Raw genomic sequence first — 22,522 nt, 5'->3', positions numbered from 1 at the left:
ATAACTTGTGGGCAGTTGTCAATTTGTTACAGTTTTTCTTTGTAGTGATTTCTTTTTAAAGCCTCCTATCAGGGCGCCTGGGTGGCTCAGTTGGTCAAGCATCTGACTTTGGCTTAGGTCATGATCCCAGGGTCCTGGGATCAGCCCTATGTCCATGTTCAGGAGCTGAGCGGGGAGCCTGATTCCCCATCTCTCTCTGCTCCTCCCCTTGCTTGTGCTCTCTGTCTCTCAAATAAAATAAAATAAAATAAATACAATACAATAAAATTAAAATGAAATAAAATAAAATAAAATAAAATAAAATAAAATAAAATAAAATAAAATAAAATAAAATAAAATAAATAAAACAAAATAAATCCTCCTATCATCACTCTCCTGAAAAATTGAAGACGTTGTTGGTCTAACCTCTGAATAAGTGAGCAGTTTCTGTTTTGGAAGAGTACAGAAGCTAGAGATAGATCATTAAAGACTGGGAATCAGACACACTAAATGTAAATAAGTAATCTTTATCTGATGCAGTTCTATCGTTTTATTACCTTTTTCCACTCTCATTGATTACTATTGATTGTCACTTCTTTCCTTTTCACTCAGAATTATATTTACCCTGTATTTGCCTTTCAGTTCTTCCTTTCACTATTTTCTTTAAGCATAGCAATCCTAAGTGCAGCCCAACTAGATCAGAGTTCCATGTATCAGAACTTCCTAAAGGTGAGAGCTCAGATATACTTAACTGTATATAAAAAAGGGGAAGAAAGGAGATGGACAATATAATTTTTAAAAAGACTAATTAAAGGGGCACCTGGGTGGCTCAGTTGGTAAAGCATCCAACTCTTGTTTTTGACTTAGGTTGTGATCTCCCAGTTGTGAGACTGACCCTCCCCCAAATTGCATGCTGTCTCTTTCTAAAATAAATAAATCTTAAAAAAAAGACTAATTAAAAAATAACTGAATTAAAAATATATCAAACTATTAAATTGCTTCTTAAAATTCATACATGATCATTTCATATAAATAGTTCATGAAAAAAGAACATAATTAAAAATTACTTATAATCGGGCGCCTGAGTGGCTCAGTTGGTTAAGCGACTGCCTTCGTCGGCTCAGGTCATGATCCTGGAGTCTCGGGATCAAGTCCCGCATCGGACTCCCTGCTGAGCAGGGAGTCTGCTTCTCCCTCAGACCCTCCCCCCTCTCATGCTCTCTATCTCATTCTCTCTCTCAAATAAATAAATAAAATCTTAAAAAAAAATTTAAATAAAAAAATAAAAATTACTTATAATTACCAGGAAAAGGGAAATTATGAAATAGTTTCATCTCCTATAAAGGCAAGAAATAAATTTCTTTTTTTTTAAGAAATATAAAATGGTCAAGAAGAGAAATAGTTTTCTTCTGTTAAAAAAAATACGGGAAATGAGAAAACAATTTATAAGAATAAATAAAGGAATGAAAGGTGATATATTAGAATAATTTATGAGTCAACATTGTAAAAAGACATCAATATAAAAAAGAAATCAGAGGGTCACTTCCATAATATCAGCATAAGGGACTCTGTAGACTTCCTTCCCAGTGAAACAACCAGAACTAGTGAAAATGATTTAAATACACACATTTATATTCTCTAAAAAAATGTGCTAATATATACAGCAAATTAAGAAACAATTATTCAAGAAAATCTATTAAATCTTAGTAAGAACAAAAGGGTCTATGGTACTTAAGACATGACCTGGTCCCTACCTTCACCCCACCTCCAACTCAGCACAAGGGAACCTTGCCTCCTGGTGAATGTAACCAAGAAGATGGGATCCCCTCCTCCCCACTAGTGACCTTTCAAAGGCTACAATATTTTCACAGGAGAGCCAGGAAGCCTCACTCCGGTATCCCCCTCACTCCTGCTCTTGGTTGCAGAGACCCAATTCCAAGTGAGTGTGGCTGAGAAGCTGAGGCCCTCTTTCTCTACCCACTCCAGACTCATAGGCCAAGAATACAAAGACCTTCATAGGTCTTGCCCTAGTTCACTCATAAAGTAGACATTTCAAGCCAGAGAGGCAAGTCGAGAAACTCGGGGCGGCCACCACTCCCCCAGCACACTGCTTATAAAGTAAGAGTGAGTGTCACTTCAAAAAAGTCAAACATTCTGTCAAAGTGAGTTTGGATACATTTCACTCTTCTTCATGTATAGCCTCTTAAATTCATTTTATCACCTTAAAACAAACAAGTAAACAGACACAAACACACCACCACTAAATAAAATTATTATTCAATTATTTAAAGTTGGCAGGGAAGAATATCAAAAAAGAGAAAAGAGAGAGCTGCACCTAGAGAAGAACTCCAGACATCTTCAGTGTCTCATCCAGTGTTCGCAAAGGAAGTGCTGATCAGGTGGGGCAAGAACCAGCTAAAAGGATTAGAGGAAATAGTACATGATGCTCACACAGAGCTGGGAATAGTGCCTGTTCTAACCAACCTGACTGAAAAACCTCATAGCTGGCACTGTGGTCACTCAGAAGGATTTTTACCTTAATAGTGGGAAAACAATAATTCCTGGAATAAATACCGCTCTGGTCTTGCCTAAGAATTTTTTTAAAAACTCTAAAAGGATTAAATTCTTTCTAAGCAACTTAACCAGAAGGAAGTGTAATAATACTTATAGAGATGTGAGAATATTCAGCACCAAAAAGGTAAAATTGACAATGTCTGGAATCCAATCAAAAACTACATTCAAAGAAGCAGAAAAATGCTATCTATAACGAGATCAATCAATCAAAATTGACCTAGGAATAATACAGCTGAAAGAAATAAAAGATAAAGGTATTGAAAATACAGAACAACTCAAAATATATCTAAAACCTAAACATATGAAATTTATGGAAGTCATTCTTTACGGGCTTGGGTTAGGCAAAAATATCATGCATATAATACCAAAGCCTGATGAATAAATAATGCTAAAAAGGTTGGACTTCATGAAATAGTACAACAATTTTGGAAAATAGTGTGGAAATGTTTTTAAAAATTGAACATAGGTCTGCCATATGACCCTGTGTTTCTGGTCCTAGTCATTTCCAAGAGAAATGAAAGCATCTATCTATCTATCTATCTATCTATCTATCTATCTATCTATCTATCTATCATCAATCTATATAGACTTTTACACAAATGTTCATGACTGATTGTCATGGCCACACACTATAAACAACCCAAATGTCTGTCACCAGGTAAATGGATAAACAAATTATAGTATAGATCCAAACAATAGAATAGGTATCAGCAATGAATAGGAACAATGTTTATATATGGAACAACATGTAGGAATCTGAAAATATTTATGCTGAGAAATATCAGAAGAAAAAGAATCTTAAATGAGTCCATTTATATAAAATTCTAGAAAATGCAAACTAAACTATAATGACATAGATCAGAACAGTGGTTCTGATTTGAGCATGCAATGGGGAGTGGGCAGAGAAGGTTGGGAGGACAGGAATATAAAGGAGTACGAACAAATGTTTGTGGATGATGAGTATGTTCCTTATCTTGATTGTGGTGAGATTTCATCACTATAAACAAATGTGAAAATATACCAAACTGTCCACTTCAAATATGTAATACTCTTTTCTATTTTAACTCAATAAAGCTGGTTTAAAAAAAAAAACTTTTAAAAAGGAAGTTTCTCAATGTTTTTGGGGGATTATTTGCTTTCATCAAACATTCACATTCACATGAAACATTTGCTTTATCTTTTTCCATAAGATGTCTTATATATCTCATAGTGTGGCCTGCAGCATCTTGAGGGAATATACTTCACAGCATTCAGAAACTTCCAGATTGTCCATGTTGTCTCACACACACACACACACGACATACAGGTATTGTTACTGCTATTTTCTTTTCTCCTCTATTATGTGTCCAGCATGAACCAGATTTAAATGGCAAGGACATTTCCAAAAAAATCATGGATTTATGGCATGCGAGTTTAAATATTAATACTTTTGGTTAAACCTTATCATACATGACACAGGGACTTTAAACTCAGCAGACTCAAGTCTTTCCTTTTTATTTTCTTTTATGTTTATCTTCAGAGAGTTCACAATCCCTGTATTACATGTTAATATTTCTCTCAAATTACAGTTTTGTAAAACTGAAGTCAAATGAAGCATTAGGCCAAAACTAGTTTTGCAACACCGAACAGAATATGTAAATAAAATATATAATCTACCATTTTTCAAAGTAGATTTCATAGACTTCAATACAAAACAACAACAAAAAACCCATGAAACAAATAAAAACAATTATGTGGTCAAAGAATACTGCTAAGATGTTGGCTAAAGGAATTTTTGCACTGATTTTCAGAAATGTGAAAATGTTACAGTATATTTTGACTCAGTTTTATAGAATTTCCTTGTAAGAACAGACTCATAATGTACATGGAATATTAAGAATTAATTTCTAGGGGCACCTGGGTGGCTCAGTTACACGTCTGCCTTTGGCTCAGGTCATGGTCCTGGGGTCCTGGGATCGAGCCCCGTATTGGGCTTCCTGCTCGGCAGGGAGTCTGCTTCTCTCTCTCCCTCTGTCTCTCCCCCTGCTTGTGCTCTCTCTTTCTCTCTCTCTCGGTCAAATAAATAAATAAAATCTTAAAAAAAAAGAATTATTTTCTAAATTTAGTAGATTGGAACCCCTTTCCTTTGTTTCCTTGAATATCTACTAATACTTGGCTTAGTGGTCTCTAATCCTGTGCATTCTCAAAAAATAGTGAACTAAGGATCACCAGAGGTACTTAATAAATAGGATTTCTAGGTCTAATATCCAGGAATTCTAATTTAAAAAGTCTGCATTGAGACCAGGAATAGGCATTTTTTTAACTAACACCTTGGGTAATTCTAACCCAGGCAGTCTATAGGTTATTTTTTGAGAAACACAGCATTCAGAAATTCACTCTTATGCTTCCAAATGCTGAAAAATTATTTACTAAGTAGTTTTACAGTAAAATTACACTATATTTAGCCAACTTGAAAATGAGCTGTTGCATTATTTTTGATTGACATTATAGTATCTGTCAAAAACTCTGTTCACACGGGGAAACACAGCTCAAGTCAACTTAAGCCTGTTGGCCAAACATTTGAAACACACAGTGTATAATAAGTAAATAACACTGATAGAATATAGGAAATACTATTAGGTACCGACAAGCTTCAATGACTCACCACAAAGTCGGGTTTTGCTGGATATGCGCATCCTTCATGGCATAATTCTGAGGGCAGGGAGGAAGTACTGCACACATGAAAACTATGACTATTTTAAAAGGCTAAAACTAAAATGTCCCTCATTGTGAGATGATAAACCTTTGTATGGCCAAAATCGCTTTCCTAGGCATAAGTCCCCTAACTCCAAAAGCCTAGTAACCTTAACTTTTAAATTCTACATAATTACTTCAACTTCAATATTTTCATAAATATTGAATAAACATAATCATATATTTCTGAACTAATTTTTCCTAATGCCTCTCTTATTTCCATATGTTCATTACTCGAGTCACTTAAACACTGAAATTATATTATCTTTGACCTTTGTTTTTATTTCATCTCTCAGACTCATTCACCAAGTTCATCTGAAGTTTGTCTTCTCTTTCAAATCCATCCTTTTTAAAAAAAGATTCCATTCTATTCCAACTAAAAATTCCATTTTATCCATTAGGTCAGTGCCTTGTTAGGTCATGCCTGAAACATCGCTTAGATACTCTCCCAGCCCTCAGCTGTCTCCCTAAACTCAAGTGCTAGTTCTTAGAATACTCAAGTGCAGTCTTTGCCAGATGTATGACCATGAGAAATTACTCTGCTTCTCTAGATCTCAGTTTTCTGTTATTGTTACAAAACAAATTATCATAAGCTTAATGGCTTAAAGCAACACAACACACATCTATTCTGTCCCAATTTCTATGGATTAGGAGTCCAGAGAAGGCTTAGCCTGGTCCTCTTGTCAGTGTCACCAGGCTCAATTCAAGGTGTTGGCTGGAGCTATGATTCCCATCTGAGGTTTAGGGACTTCTTCAAGGTTACTGGTTGTTGGTAAATTTATTTCCTTTGAGTCTGTATGTATGAGGTCCCCATTTGTTCACTAGCTGTTACTCAGGAACTGCTTTCAGGAACTAGAGGTCACCCACAGCTCTTCGCCACCCAGCCCTCATAGACTGTTCACCAGATTGCTGTTTACTTTCTTCCAGGCCAGGGGAAGAATGTCTCTCTGACACTTTATTCTTTTACAAAGCTCTCACCTCATTATATCAGGTTTGCCCTTGACAATCTTCCTTTGATGAACTCAAAAGGGACATAAAATTATATCTGCAAAATCCTTTTTGCCATATAAGGCAACATGATCAAGGAAGTGATATTGCATACACTATACAAGGATGTGGGTCATTGAGGGTTGTCATGGAATTCTGCCTAACACCTTAATTATAAAAGCTAGTTAGCTGGAAAAGAAATCTTAAGATTTTATGAGAGTAACTGCTCAAACTACAAATAAATAATCTTATACATGAAACAAAAAATTAATAAAATTTATAAAAGTTTATAAAGTTTATAAAACATAAGTTCTCAGGGAGCTGGTAAATTTAAAAAGGCAATGTTTATCTTTTTCCCACATTCAATGGCAAATATTCAGACTTCCTTGCTACACAGAAAATTAAAAAGCTGCAGTGAAATCACCTATGGTTTTGAATACAGAGCTATCCAAAGGCACCAAAGGGATTTCTGTGTTAGACTCATGGCAGAGGAGAAGGAGGGGAAGGGTAGATGAAAATTACGTTTTGTTCTACTCTTTAAAGCTTATAGAAAGAAAAAGTCTCAACCATTGCTTACAGAATAAATTAAAAACCCCTTAAAATGTGAAATAAAAGATCTTCCAAGACTTAATTGACCCTGGCCTTCCTGTTTACCTCGCACATCTATATCACACAGAGAGTTCCATGGTTACCTCAAACATGCTTTAACTCTGCACAAATACATGGTTTCTTTCCTCAGAATGCTCTACTACCTACTTGTACCCATAACCTATATGATGGATTTGATTCATTGTTTAAGATCCACGTATTTATTTAACAGCTACTTGCTGAATGCCTACATTCATCAGTGAATTGTTAAGTCTTTACCTCTACAAGGTAGGGCTGCTCTACATTCATCAGTGAATTAAGTCTTTACCTCTACCTCAAGGTAGGGCTGCTCTACATTCATCAGTGAATTGTTAAGTCTCTACCTCTACAAGGTAGGGTTGCTCTCTACTTCTTTTCTTGTACAAAATCTGTAGCCAGATCATGTTATCTATTATGATACTTGTTAAGTCTTATATGTTCAGCCCCGAAATGTGAATTCCTGGAAGGGATGACTTTGTTTCACTTGTTTATATTTCTAGGACTAATTCAGGGATTCTTACAATTCATTAATCATGGTTTGCTGAAGACAGTAATGATAATAATAATAATGATATCTAAGGTGTTTTTAGTGATTCTTCATACTGTAAAACACTTTATATATATTGGCTCAAACAAAATCCTTGCAACAGTACTTTGAGGCAAACATTCGTTTTCTCATATACTGGTGAGTATTGTAAAGTTCAGAGACAGAGGCAAGACTTTTATAGAAATTGTTGATGCTTCTCACCTTTATGTTCTCTGTACCAGTGTGGTCACCAAACAGGAGCATCAGCATCACTCACACATGCGACACAGTGCTGAAAATGTATGTTCTCAGGCTCCAGCTGAGACCTACTCCATCAGAAACTCTGGGGTCAGGGCCCTATAATCTGATATTTAACAGGCACTGTAGGTGATGGTGTCTGCTCAAGTTTGAGAACCAGTGATCCAGAATCTAATATGGAAATGTCCTAGCCAAGAAAATGTGATCTCTAGGACTTTCAAACAACTTTTACCCAGAAACTTGGAAATTAAATTCATGTTAGTTAGTGATGGAGGAAAAAGAAAACAAACAGAAAAATGAACTCATTCTGAAGTCCGAAGTCACACTGAAGGTCCATACTCCCATTATACAGAGTCTGAAACTTAACACAGTGTCAGTGTGCTGAACTTGCCAATGCTTAGTTAAAACATAAGAAAAATAATCTTTTCCTTTGACTGTAATAACTGGGATTTACATCAGTTATACATTCCTCTTTAAAGGAAAAAATTCTCTATAACTTGTTTATCACCCCAAAGACATCTTAAACATCTCTAGGTCAAGGTTCTTGTTTTCTTCATCTGGATCTTCATTCATGCACGACAGAACTCTGAGTTATTGGGAAGCATTTTAACAATTTCTTATTAATTGACTTTAATTTGATTTGATTAGCTTATCTTTTCTCATTGCATTACACTAGGGACACTTTTTTAAAAAGTGCCAAGTGATATCATAGTAAAAATTGTTAAATTGTAATAGGAAGTCAAATTTTGATCTTTGAAAAGACTGCAAGATAAGGATGGAACATTCCTTTCTGTGAGGAGTGTTTGCTGAGGGATTTTAGAGTGAAATTTCACTTAGCATTTCTAGAGGACAGCAAGAATTATGAATGTGTATTCGGTGCAGAGTACTGCACACAGCATATTTGCATATACCCCTATAAAAATAGTTGAATGCCCTCAGGAAGCTCACCATATAATTGTGAAGACAAACTATATCAACATGCAAAAGAAGAGTTATTAAAAAAAAAAGCTATGTAGATGAATGCACGTTTAGGGATAATGAGGACTCTCTCAATGGCCACACATCAGAGAACGCAGAAATAAAGGCCTCACTACTTCTGAGTGGCGCACAGAACCATATGCTGATTCTGCATATGGTTTTCATCTTGATTTTTTTTCTAGTCTTGACTTAGTTGATTTTCAAGTATGGTGTTTATAGTATCAAACTTTTTATGGTTTTACATATAAACAGGAGTCCACCTTACCTAGGATAGAATTGAATCTGTTTGGCATTCAGAGCAGAAGACAAATTTGTCAAAAAATAAGGTATATTCTAAAATATGAGTACATTATAGATTTCCCATCAGGATACAATGTTAAAAACAATCAATCAATATTAATGAAGTACCTAGTATGCTAGTCTCTGACTTCCCTGGGAAGATGAGACAAACCCTCGAAACACAAAATGCTAAGAAATTGGGAGCAACAAGCTACGTCAGAATTAATGTGGATAATAAAACAATTGAAGGAGAGTACTTAAGATCATTCGGGCATAAGCCATAGCATTCACACAGAAAGACAAATGTGATGTGTAAGAATCTGACAACTGGAGCTTTCTCATAGGCCAAGGAAGTTGGATTTAAAATCTATTCTACAGGTTAGTGCTTTTGATCAGAAGTGCTTAAATAGAAAAAGTGGCTGGATCAGATGCTTATCATTAATATGGCAGACTCTGGAAGCAGTGTAGAGAGTCCATTTAGCAAAGATCTAACCAAGTCCAGACATGCCCAAACAAACGCATCCTAAAGGCAGAATTAGAATGGGTATTGCTGAGCCCTGGCAGTTTATGTGATCAGGTTAAATACTAACCTAAAAGTTTAACTTAGCATAGCAACATGTCTAACTTGTGTCTTGGGGGCTTGTATTTCTCCAAATTTTGTTTAATAAAATGCATTTAATAGAAGATCTGCAACAAAAGTAATGATTAGGGATAAATTACAGTTAAGTCCTTGTTTGGGGAAAAATATACAGAAAGAGTAATTAAAGTAGAAGAAAGAATAATTGAATGGATCATAAACCTATAATTTCTCAGTAATAGATGCAATCCTGTATTGTATTATTTATATCATATAATCCTATACTGTATTATTCATTTCTGTTGGGCCTATATGCCCATTGATAAGAACTATTTTTAATCTAACATAAGATATTTGATTTACAAGTTAAGATAATTAGAATGGTTTTCATAAACCTATCTCCTATCAGGTTACCTTGAGAATAATACATCATTACTATGTACATAGGAAATATTTTTAACAATCATCATAAACAATTGTTGGATTTGAATGTGCATCTGACATCAGGTCCAAGATATCTGTATGTGAGGTTAAAAAATTAAAAAATTAAAAAAAAGAAACAAACAGAAATCACTGCTAACCTCACTAGGCATCTCCCCTATAAACTTATTTCCCATCTAAAGGATGTGTGGGCGCGTTTAGGTTTTTTTTTTTTTTACTTTTTATTGTTATGTTAATCACCATATATTACATCATTAGTTTTGATGCAGTGTTCCATGATTCATTGTTTGTTCATAACACCCAGTGCTCCATGCAGAACGTGCCCTCCTCAATACCCATCACCAGGCTAACCCATCCCCCTACCCTCCTCCCCTCTAGAACCCTCAGTTTGTTTTTCAGAGTCCATCATCTCTCATGGCTCGTCTCCCCCTCTGACTTACTCCCCTTCATTCTTCCTCTCCTGCTATCTTCTTCTTTTTCTTTTTTCTTAAAATATGTTGCATTATTTGTTTCAGAAGTACAGAACTGTGATTCAACAGTCTTGCACAATTCACAGTGCTCACCGTAGCACATACCCTCCCCAATGTCTATCACCCAGACACCGCATCCCTCCCACCCCCAACCACTCCAGTAACACTCAGTTTGTTTCCTGAGATTAAGAATTCCTCATATCAGTGAGGTCATATGATACATGTCTTTCTCTGATTGACTTATTTCACTAAGCATAACACCCTCCAGTTCCATCCACGTGGTTGCAAAGCGTTTAGGTTTTTAAATGTAAGTGCATGAACTAAGAGCAGAGCTATACTTAATATTTATACTACTGTGCATTTTTACTGAGATGAATATATTTTTTGCCCTCTGTGAGAAATACTAGGAATCAGTTTATTGATGTTTAGCCAATTTCGTTCTTAGAACTTTATAATTCCATAAACCAACAAATTGAAGACATAATTCATAGAATTTCTCTGTCTGTAATCTAAATACTATAAAAGAGTTTGGAAATAATAATACATAACATGTACTTAGTGCTCACTCTTGCCAAGCATGAAATCTATGTGTTTTTTATACATTAACTCATTTATTTCTCCAACTTTTCCCTGAAGTATATATTATTTTTAGATTTCTCAGACATGAGGAAAATGGGGCATGCGGAGATTGTTAATAAACCTTGTAGAATTACCGAATTTAAGAAATGTGTAAATCTGGTTTAAATTACACTTAATCAGAAAGTGACTGTGGTTTAAAAAAGAAAATGTAAAATGCCCTGCATTGAACACTTCATTCTAGTTTCAGCACATCAATTTTGACTTGGGGACCTTTCCCCATTCTTTACCTTTAATCTCTTTGTCATTTTTGAACCATCTTATATCAGCTGCAGGTTTACTACCAGATGTTTTACAAGTCAGCTGCATCAAGTCTCCCTCCATAACTGGTGATGAAAATCCGCTAATTTGAGGCTTGTCAGGAACACCTGAAATTTAAGCAAATGGCGTGAACATCAATCTTCAGGGCTGATTCATTCTCATGACTATTACATTCACAAAGCTAAAATGGTTTGTTAATTGACAATATCTTCAATCAAAAGTAGTAAGGTGTTATATAATAAAATAAACTGCTTAAAATATCTATATAATGTATATAGATATAAAAATTGTGTGTGTATATAATATATATAATATATATATAATATATATATACAGACACATATACACATGTCTATTCAGTAGTCCCCCTTATCTGTGGGAGATACAGTGCAAGACTCCCAGTGGATGCCTGAAATTGTTGATAGTACGGAACCCTATACATATACTATGTTTTTCTCCTATACATACATACATACATAAAATAAAGTTTAATTTATAAATTAGGCATAGTAAAAAATCAACACTGATGACAATAATAAATGGAACAATAATAACAATGGAACAATAATAAATTGGAACAATAATAAAATGGAACAATTATAACAATATGCTATAATAGAAGTCATGTGAATGCGGTCTCTCAAAATATTGTACTGTACTCACCCCTCTTCTTGTGAGGATGTGAGAAGATAAAATGCCTGTGTGATAAGAGAAAGTGAGGTGAATGACATAAGGATTGCAGTGTAACATTAGGCTACTATTGGCCTGACAATAACTCAGAAGGAGGATCATCTGCTTCCAGACCGCAGCTGGTCACGGGTAACAACTGTGGAAAGTGAAATCGTGGATGGGGGTGGGGTGGGGAACTACTGTATATATATATGCATATGTGTGTCTGTATATTATCCAGAAGGCATTTAAAATGAATTTAGTTCAGAGTAGCTTTTAAAGCTTTACCTGCAAAAATACTCTTTGTAAATCTTAGAAACAGCCATTCAAAATATCTTAAGACTTATCAGTATAAGGATTTAAGAAGGTAGATTGTTTGCAATGGGGTAAAAAATCCACAAAGCACATTTCTTTATTCTTTAGCAAATTGTGATTTAAATAAAATAGCACTTTGCATTCCTGATTTCCTAATTCTTAAGGCTTAAAAAGATACAATTATCCTCTATGTACTATGTTTAAGAAATGCATTTTAGAATAAGGGATTCACCAATAATTGCAATCATACTTACTTCTCAGATTCTTCTAAAGTATATCTTGATAACATTTGTATTAGAAATGCAATAGTAGTTTTGGGAAGCATGATGCATATTATGTTTAATGCTAACCAGTAGTACCTTTTCTAGTCCAAATCATCTAATAACTAAGCAGATAACTAATATGCACAGATAGTACATGGGTGATTTAAATAATAGAACATTATATATTTCTTGGGCAATAATATTCTCTTGTCACAGTAGAGGTTTATTAAAATTTTTTCTAAAATTATTCAATATAAAGGCATACTGAAGATTATTGTAGCATTTAATTCAATTTGAAAAGAAAAAAATATGTAAGAATGTTGTAAAGCACTAATAAGAGAAATACAAAAAACAACAAGAACAACAATGATAAACGACAGGTCAACATGCTCTGATTAGTTGATTTTTTTTTCCCTTTCACATTCATATTGTGTTTTTTTTTTTTTTTAAAGTCTATGCCACACTACCATTTAATAAACTGAAATCAGCCAGTTTTCTATTCTTGGGGTCTCGAGGTGGCTCTCTAGAGAATAATACATTAACCTTAGGCAGTTGTTATCTTGAAATACTCCATTTTAGTGGATATATTTTGTCTGTAGTGGCAAACTTGTGAAGATTTTTATAAAATAGTCCCAGTGGGACTTGCAAAGAAACATATTTCATATCGTATGTGCAAAACCAATTCACTAGCTGGATTAACTTTAATATTCCTACCGAACAGAACAGCATACATTAGTTCTTTTATATGTAATGTTATGCCTTTATCTATCAAAAAAGGAAGGCAAGCTAGGGGCAAAAAAAAAAAAAATCAATCTTTTAAATTCCTCTAACTTGTTCAGTACACAGGTGTGTTTCAATGAACTGCAGCAATTTTAGCTGATTGGGCCACTGACATCTGCAGAATCACAGAGAGCTCTTAGCTGCAACTTGATTTCCTTGGAATCTCTAAGAATGTAATAAATTTTGTATCACTCTAACCTTTGGGGAAAAGGCCCAGTATTTAGAAAATAAAACCACAATGCAGCTACAAGTTGCATGGAGAGTACTTAAAAATCTAGAAAATCTACAAAACTAAAAAAAGACACAGAAATGTCAGGGTCATTTAAATGCACTAATACACACACAAAAAGTCATATTTGGAAGCTGTAATATATTAGAAAAGGCCCCCATCAGATGACTTCAATAATAAAATGGAGGCCCACCCCATAGACACATTGTATTCACTCTGCTCATTATTCTACTACTTTATAAAAGGACCACCGTATATACAATATATAGATGATTTGACACAAAGGAGTTTGGTTGAAAACCAAGAAACCTGGTGTCTGTTGCTGGCTAAGAAGATGGCTGCATGCCCTCAAGAAGTCCTACAAATCCTTACACCTCCCTTGGTCTATTTCTAAGATGGGGAAAGTGACAAAATGGTTTTTTTAAATGCCTTTTGTTATAATGTAGCAGAGAAGGGATTAAACTCTATTTATTAATATATCCTCAAAACATATATGTGTTATTGTGTCATGTTGCTTTAGCTTGTGATCTCATAGCGTTAGTCCCTTGCACTTACCCAGAACAGTGAGATAGGCCTTAGAAGTTTTGACAGGCATTGTAAATAAGGAACAGGTGTACTGCCCTTCATCGGAGAGAGACACATCACTGACGCTGATACTCAATTCATGCCAGGAAGCTCGAACCAGCTCAATCCTGTTGTCCCTTAAAGCTGGAAAGAGAAAATATTGAAAATGCAAATAACATTAGAAAAAGTCCTGTTAAATATTTTTAGCACAACACAAGAAACATGGTCTTTGGCCATACATCTAAATCTTATTTCCTGATATAGTTTAAAGGAAGGTTTAAATATATGGAAATATTTTATCAGATTTAAAAAAAAAATCAAAGTAGAATTAGGTGTTCCTTAATGTTCTCAGAAACAACTTTTTAATTAAATGATTGCATCTAGTACAACACTTCAGATGAGGTAGATGTTGGTGGTGATACAAATGACTTTCCTCCACAGGCTTTCATGGAACGCTAGTACCAAAAAACACGATAAACAGAAGGTTTCACTTTTATGCACAGACAAATTTGGGAAAACTGTGATTGCTGTCGTCCTTCCAAGAGACCAACAGTGAACATTAGCATATTAAAAACATATTCTCTACAGTAGAGAAACCTGTTGAACTTCCTGTAAACCGGAGCTTTCAGCTGAAAAACACCTGTAAGGTACAGAATGTTTAAATTTGCTCTGATTGATTGGAACCTCTAGCGTAACACCTGTTAAATACTTTTAGTATATCCTTTCGTTGATACCACCTTTTCTATCACAGGGCTTTTCTTTTTTCACAGAAGATCTCTTGGCATGCTCTTCTTGATTCATTTTTGGAAAAATATTAAAAAGTTTAAATATCATTTTATTTCCTTCTAAGTACAGCTATAAAGCTCAGAATTAAGCAAAAGGCAAAGAATGGAGTATTCTGAAAGAGGAAAGAGGACTGGTTTAGGGACACTGGGACCTGAGGAAAAACACGATGGTTCCCCAGCCAATAATAAAGTCAGTTGAGGCCTGACTTCTCCCAATCACAACCTAGCAATGGCAGGTGGCCTAGGTAGACTCATTTTTTTTTTTTTTTTTTTTTTTATCACATATCAAATGGGAGTCCTGCCAGCATCTCTGGGAGAAACTAGACTACCTGCAAGGGGAATCAAGTGGGAGCATCACTGACTACAAGTGGCCATGGAAAGCAATCTTTCTCCACTGGGCTGGAGACTCCCCTTCAAGGCCTAAAGACAGTGATCAATTGGGCAGCAGGGGCGGAGGGGTGATCCATCTCTGACAAATACCCCACCCTTAAAGCGACCTCCCATGAGCTAGAGAACCACTTACCCCTGCTAGAACCATCAGGCAGCCTGACTTGGGGAAGCTCCTCTGCCTCGTTAAGTGGCATAGGTGGAGACCAGTCCAACCCCCAGTAGAACTAGACACCTCGAGCTGACTAAATAGCATCCTTTGGCTTTGAAAAGTAAATTGTTAGTTTAACCATGACCTGAAAATGTAAGCCAGGACCTGTATGCTAAACCTAAACAGGATGACTGCTTCCTAGAATAGAAGATTAAAATAGGATCCAGAATCTCCTAACATAAGAGCGAAAATGTCCAGGATGTGATAAAAACTGGTCACACCAAACGCCAGTAAAATCATAACTTGAATGAACAAAAATAATCAATGAAACAAATGTAATTATCTAAGAAGTAATTTAAGGTCATCATAAAAATACTTGAGCAATCACTAATTATCTTGAAACAAAAAATAGAAAAATCTCAGTAAAGAAGTTATAAATAAAAATAATAGGATGAAAATTACAGAATTCAAAATTATAATAACTAAAATAAAACCTCACTAGATTGACGTGATAATTCAGTAGGGATGAAATAGAGGATGGAACCAATAAACTTAAAGCAATATAATTCACTCAATTTGAATAAGAGAAAGGAAATAGATTGGAAAAAAAAAAAAGAGCCACAGACCTGTGGGACAATAACCAAATATCTAATATTGGTACCATACAAGTCTCAAATAGGTGAAAGAGACTGGGACTGAAAGAGTATTTGAAGAAATAATGGCCCAAAACTTCAAATTTGCCTAAAGAAATAGATGTACAGAATCACTAAGACAAATCAATCTCAAATATGATAAACCCAAAAAAGTCCATATCAAATACATCAAAATTAAACTGAAAGACACAGAAAAAATCTTGAAAGCAGCCAGACAGAAAGGCATATAACCTATAAGAGACTATCAATTTAAATGACAATAGAATTCTCATTTGAAATTATGGAGGCCAGAGGGTGTGGCACATTATTCAGGTGCTGAAAGAAAAGAACTATCAACAGTGAATTCTTATCCAGGGAAACTAACCTTCAAGAATCAAGAGGGAATAAAAGTATTCTTAGAAGAAGGAAAACTAGAACATGTTTCTCTAGCAGATCTGTCTTGAAAAGTTAAGTTCTTTAAGCAGAAAAAAAGGAATCTTGGAGCATCAGGAAGGAAGAAGGAACAACTGGAAGAACAAAAACATGGGTAAATCCAATATAGAGTATCCTTCTTCTTTGTTGTCTTCATTATATGATAGTTGAAACAAAAATTACAACATCACCGATGCAATGTTGAACAAATGTAGACGGATACTCAAGACAAGTGCAAAGTGGGCAGGACAAAGGGACCAAAGATAAATAAGGTTTCCATACTATACTCAAAGTGGTAAGCGATTGCTACTGTGGTAAGTCACATATGCATATTTCAATACCCAGGGCAACTACTAAGAAAATATACAAAGTAATACACTCAAAAACTCTATAAATACAGATGAAATCCATTTATATAGTGTCTTGAAATAATAAAATTATAAAGATGGAAAAGAGATTAGTGTTTAATAAGGGGTAGGAGGGAGTGGGAGAGACATGGATGTGGTTATGAAAGGACAGCACGAGAGATCCTTGCGGTGATGACACTGTTTTGTATTTTGTCTGTGGTGATGGATACATGAAACTACACATGAAATAAAATCAAATAGAACTAAACACACACACACATGCACACACACACAGATGAGTACATGTAAAACTGGTGAAACCCAAGTAAAATTGGTGAATTACATCACTGTCAGTTTCTTAGTCGAGATATCTTTGCAAGATGTTATTTGGGTCAAGGGTCCATGAGACCTCTCCATATTATTTCTCACAACTGAATGTGAAACTACAATAAAACCTCAATTAAGGGGTGCCTGGGTGGTTCAGTTGGTTAAGTGTCTGACTCTTGATTTCTGCTCAGGTCATGATCTCAGGGTTGTGAGGTCGAACCCTGCATCAGGCTCTGAGCTCAGCAGGAAGTCTGCTTGAGATTCTCTCCCCATCTCTCTCTTCCCCTCCCCCACTCTAAAAATCAAAACAAAACAAAACTCAATTAAAAAAACTATGTGTACATTTTAAGAAATAGGGGAAGTTGTCATGATATCAAAGCTTAGAATTCATTATACACGTTGCCGCAGGGCCGGAGGGGAATCCCAAGTATCAAATATTCTTTAATTACTGTACCTTCCCTATATGCTTTGTGAAAGGAGCAGGCAATAATACAATATGTAATATTGGGAAAATTCTAAATTTTGTGATTTTAAATATATTTAAAAGAAATCATCCTCCCAGATACTCCAATAACACACACCTTAATGATTGTAGTCCCTCTGCTACCATTCTTTATTAATTCTAATTCTATAAAGAGACATATACTTACAAATATTTTTGAAACTAATTTTATTGAACATAAAATGTAAGGCAAGTCTGATAATGATTGCATTTGTTACTCCATTAAGATATAATAGATATTTTTTTGAAATGTCTATTTCATATTCTATCTCCTACACGCACTAATATATATATGCCTTATTCAGTTGCTAGACGAAAACAGTGGGACACAGATTCGTTATTTCCCCAATAGAACCTCAGGCTATATCAACCACTTTTCAAAGCTGTGATTTATTTAAGAAAAACATTTATCATGTATTTCTTGTTTCTTCAAAAGAGAGGTCACCAAAAGGGAAAACCCCAGGTTTCTGCCATGATACTATATGGGTAAAGCTTGTTACTTACCCCCTGTGTTCAATTTCATTTCTTCTAACACAGTTCCCACTGACAGAGAGACAGAGCTTACAATTTTCAGTGAATCTTAGCAAAAGGAATTTAACTCTCTTTTGGTCAGACAATTTGTGGAAACTATATAATATCACTAAAATCAACTGAATCTCTCAGTATATACAAATACAAAACTTTCATATTTAAACCATTTTCGTGGAGTAAAGCTACAGGCCATGACTTGGGAATCAAAACATTTTAGGCAATTGTATAAAGTCAGATTTCCGGGGGATGATAATTCCTGATTTTCATCTTCCAATTATGATGAGAACTAAATGGTTTCATGTAGTATGTAAAGTCCCTTAAAATAAATCTCAATGATATGTTAAAATATTTTGAGTTTAGAATCCTGATGTTAAATCTAAATTTTCAGTGTCTGAAATGTCTCAATTAATTTAGCTTACCAAATCATATAATATTTTGAGTTGTTATATGATTAGTACCAGCCTGACTAAAAACTAGGCTCTGAAAAACAGAATACCTGTAATTTTTTTGAAGATTTATTTATTTATTTGAGAGAGAGAGGGAGGTAGGGGAGAGTGTGGAGGTTGTTGGGGGGTTTAGAGGGAGAGGAAGAGAGAGAATCTCAAGCAGACTCCCTGCTGAGTGCTGAGCCCCACCTGTGGCTCCATACCACAGCCCAGAGATCATGACCTAAGCCAAAACTAAGAATCACCTAAGCCAAAACTAAGAACCAAATGCACCACCCAGGTGCCTCCAGAATACCTGCATTTTAATGTAAACTCAGTCACTGATTAACCAGATGAACCTAAGGAAATCACTTAAATGTGTGCTTTGGTCTGCTCGATGTTAGGTGGAGATAATAATAACTGAGTGAAAGGATAAGAAATATGGTTTAGAGAATTAAAATACACAAATATATATTCAAAACCTGAAAACATAATTCCAAGAACCAGGAAACTGGCACAATTAGCAAAGGGACTATTTATTGTGTGAATTTCCTTGATAATTCATTTGCAAAAACAAAGAAACAAAAAGCTGCCTAAGGAGACTCTGATTCGACTGAATATTTTAGACGAATCATACATCTATAGCATTTATCTTTTCAAGCTTGTAAATACTTATGATGTCATCTGCAGTTCATTTTATAACCTTTCCAGTCTGAAAGAATAAAGGAAAACCTTCACAAGTCCGTAGAGGGATATACTATAACTCAGTGGGTTCCCTGTGAGCAGGATCCATGTCTTCCCCATGTCCGCGCCCTGTACCATCACTATCTGCACAGGAGGTATTCAGTGAATGGCTATTGAAATGAAACTGAGAGCCAAACTCTGTCTGTATATGATAAGAGCAGAGTGAAAAAGAACTGAACTAGGAAGTCCTCTTGAATATATCTCCACAGGCTCCCCCATGGGAGAGAAGCCAAAAAAAGAAGAAAAAAAGTATCCCGTTTAGACACTGTTGAGCATAAAAGAGCTAGAAACATCATGCTACGAAAATTTTTAACAAAGTGATAGTTCATTGGAAAATGATCTGAAATACTGAATGAGTGATCTCTGAAGCTATTGTCATGTTAGCTTATGGTTTTAAAGTGAACACAAAAAGCAGTAGCTAATGAGAGAAAATCCGTATTATTTAACTTTTCCACATAGTCCCAAACATATAGTGAACCTAAATAAAGAATTGTGATAGTGTTAGCTGAAGTGAATTCAATCTTTAAAACACACACACACACACACACACACACACACACACACACACACAAACTTTCCTTTGCGACCACAGGATGTCCATCGTTATCTAAATAACTTCAAAAAAAAAAAAAAAGCTCAAACATCTCATTTCAAAAAAAAAAGATTTTAAACATCACCCTAGGAATAATTGAACAGAAGAAATGAGTATGTGTAATAAGAGAATGAAAGGTAATTGCTCACACATCTCAGAGTTTAAAAATGAGCTAATGGGAAAGTGGGCTACTCTGAGGTCACGCCTCATCAGCTATTAGGTGCCTTCCACCCACTGGTGAGGTGATTTAATGACTCAAAACGCTGAGCTCTGGAGGATTTAATCTTAGCTGCAAAAAAGAAGCACTGACCAATGAGTAAGAATCTATTAAATAGTACTTAATGCTGGATAAAAATTATTTTCCCAATATGCTATTGGTTCTAAATGGTCCATCAATCACACAAATGAATATCTGGGATCCATGTTGGATAAAATAAAAATTTCCAAGGCAATTACTTGGATGATTTTAGTCACATTTTATACTAATTCCTTTCTTTTTTTTTCTAACTAAAGTTACTGACGTAGTTAATAAATTGTATATTAATTAGTTTTAAACTGAATTAACTTCATAAAATTAGTATTATTTGATTTGTCTGACATTATTCGTTTAAGAAGCTGATAACAATTTGTGCATATTTATATTAATTGTTTTCCTTCCTTAAGTGTTATTTATTTATAGATGATCACAAACTTCTTGCCAGAAACATTTTCAAATATCTTTAAGTTGGTTTCCAGTAAGTGGTAATTCATGTCACACTTTATGGTGCTTAAATAATGATAAAAAAATATTTCGTTATGTAATCACTTTGAAGAGATTATTAAAATACAACAAAAACAAAATCTCATTGTTTTTGTATTTTTTTTTCCTGGGTCTCATTTTACCTAAAACTTCCTCAAATAAAGATGATGTTATTTCTCTCTATATTTCCCATGAGGCTTTACACATATCAGGGTACATATAGATGCCCACTAATAACTTACTGAATTAAATTTAATACACGGACCATCAACCTTTTGCATATAATATTCTATAACTGTACATGTTAACATCATTTCAGAAATTTTTTTATATTACATGGATATTATATAATGAATAATTTTATCATTATAATTCACTATGTTTTGTAAACAGGTACTGAGGAAAAAACCCACATCAGGGTGATAGAAGTAATTTGAAGTGTCCTCTTGGCTACTTAAATTCTCAATGTTGAGCGTAAGTTTCCAGAAGCATACCATCCTACACCATAGACTTAGCCAAATCAATCAGTGCAAACATTTAGAAGTTTTAAAAAAACATTATTCAACCATTAACTTGCATTTTGTGAAGTTTAACATCACTGATGTGATTGGATTTCAAGAACTATAGATGTATCAGCCTTCATTCTCTTTGTTTTCAGTTCAAGCCCTACCACCCAGCTGTGTCCTCCCTTGGTCCCGATAGAGAGTTTAGAGGTGTCAGTACAATAAAGCTAAGTTCTGCCTATGGGAAAGTTGTGCCTAAGAATGCTTCCCACGGTCTTTCATTCAATATCAAGTTTATTTTGCTGCCTGCTGCTTAATAATAGACTCCTTCCCTTGATTCTGGCTTTGTTGTGTTAAGGTTGCCCAGACCAGCACTCTGCTCTACTTCCCAGCTTCTGCAACAGGCCTGCTCTCTGCACATATTCCATGTAGACCCCAGCTAACCGCGTACTCAGTTTCACCCTTATTGATCTCTCTAGAACTGTTCACTAGGCAGACTCATGCAATCTGCTAGCCCCTGTTTTTTCAGCTCAAATCTCTATTATGTCCAAGGGTAAGAATTAGAACAAGGAATTAAACCTTTATATTTGGTATACCAGAATGATTTTTCTACTAATTAGAAAATTTACTAAATCAGAAAGAAAAAATAAGTCAAATTAAGCTCTAATAGCCTTCCAATAAGCCACAGATCCAAGGCTTAACTCTTGTCAGAACTTATGATTGGTATGTTGACACGTACAATGTCACAATATGTCTCTAGATATTGTAAAAGAGATTAAAAAAAGGAAATCTAGCCACTCATTCTTTTTATAAAAGTGTTATTCTATTAATACCCCAAATATTTTACTTGTTAATAGTATAATCAAATACTGGCTATAATCAGTATGTGTTTATTTGTAATCACACTATGGGTTGAAATAAAGGAGTTAACACAGACAGAATAAAATATCAAGCTAGTGAATCCTTTTCTGTTTTGTTCTGTACAGTCATACAACACAAAACAATCTAAATCAATCTTCTGGAAAATTGGTAAAAACAACCATTGCTCCAGAGCTGCTATTTGGTATACCAAGTTTCATTTTGGACTGAATTTTTACTGAAACCATAATAAATGGAGTTTTAGAATAGAAAATGTGAACAGAACCCAAGCAATAAATCTGGAAACTGTGACACTATTTGAAGGAAGTTTTTTTCCAGTGATAGAATTTCAATTTTTAAACCCCAGATTTTCTTACTTCAAATGTATAAAAACAAAAATTCACTACTATCATTCCTATAA

The 22,522-nt window shown here is 34.8% G+C and overlaps 1 protein-coding gene across 2 annotated transcripts in view; it reads right to left on the bottom strand.

Moving 5' to 3' along the window:
• Nucleotides 1-14,177, bottom strand: part of CADM2 (cell adhesion molecule 2) — a 169,092-nt gene extending 154,915 nt beyond the window's left edge. For both annotated transcript variants that reach the window (XM_028114859.2, XM_088024782.1), the window contains exons 1-2: nucleotides 14,138-14,177; nucleotides 11,296-11,433 (exon numbers count right to left, since the gene is read on the bottom strand). In XM_028114859.2, the coding sequence (XP_027970660.2) occupies nucleotides 11,296-11,433; nucleotides 14,138-14,177 (178 nt within the window). The remainder of the gene's footprint in view (nucleotides 1-11,295; nucleotides 11,434-14,137) is intronic.
• Nucleotides 14,178-22,522: the final 8,345 nt, after the last annotated feature.

Source organism: Eumetopias jubatus, unplaced genomic scaffold (genome assembly GCF_037043125.1).
Source record: "Eumetopias jubatus isolate StellerSeaLion01/CBP00866 unplaced genomic scaffold, mEumJub1_p1.0 scaffold_1, whole genome shotgun sequence".
Classification (NCBI taxonomy): Eukaryota; Metazoa; Chordata; class Mammalia; order Carnivora; family Otariidae; genus Eumetopias; species Eumetopias jubatus.
Note: the sequence above shows the minus strand (reverse complement) of the source record. Positions and strands in the feature narration are given on the sequence as shown.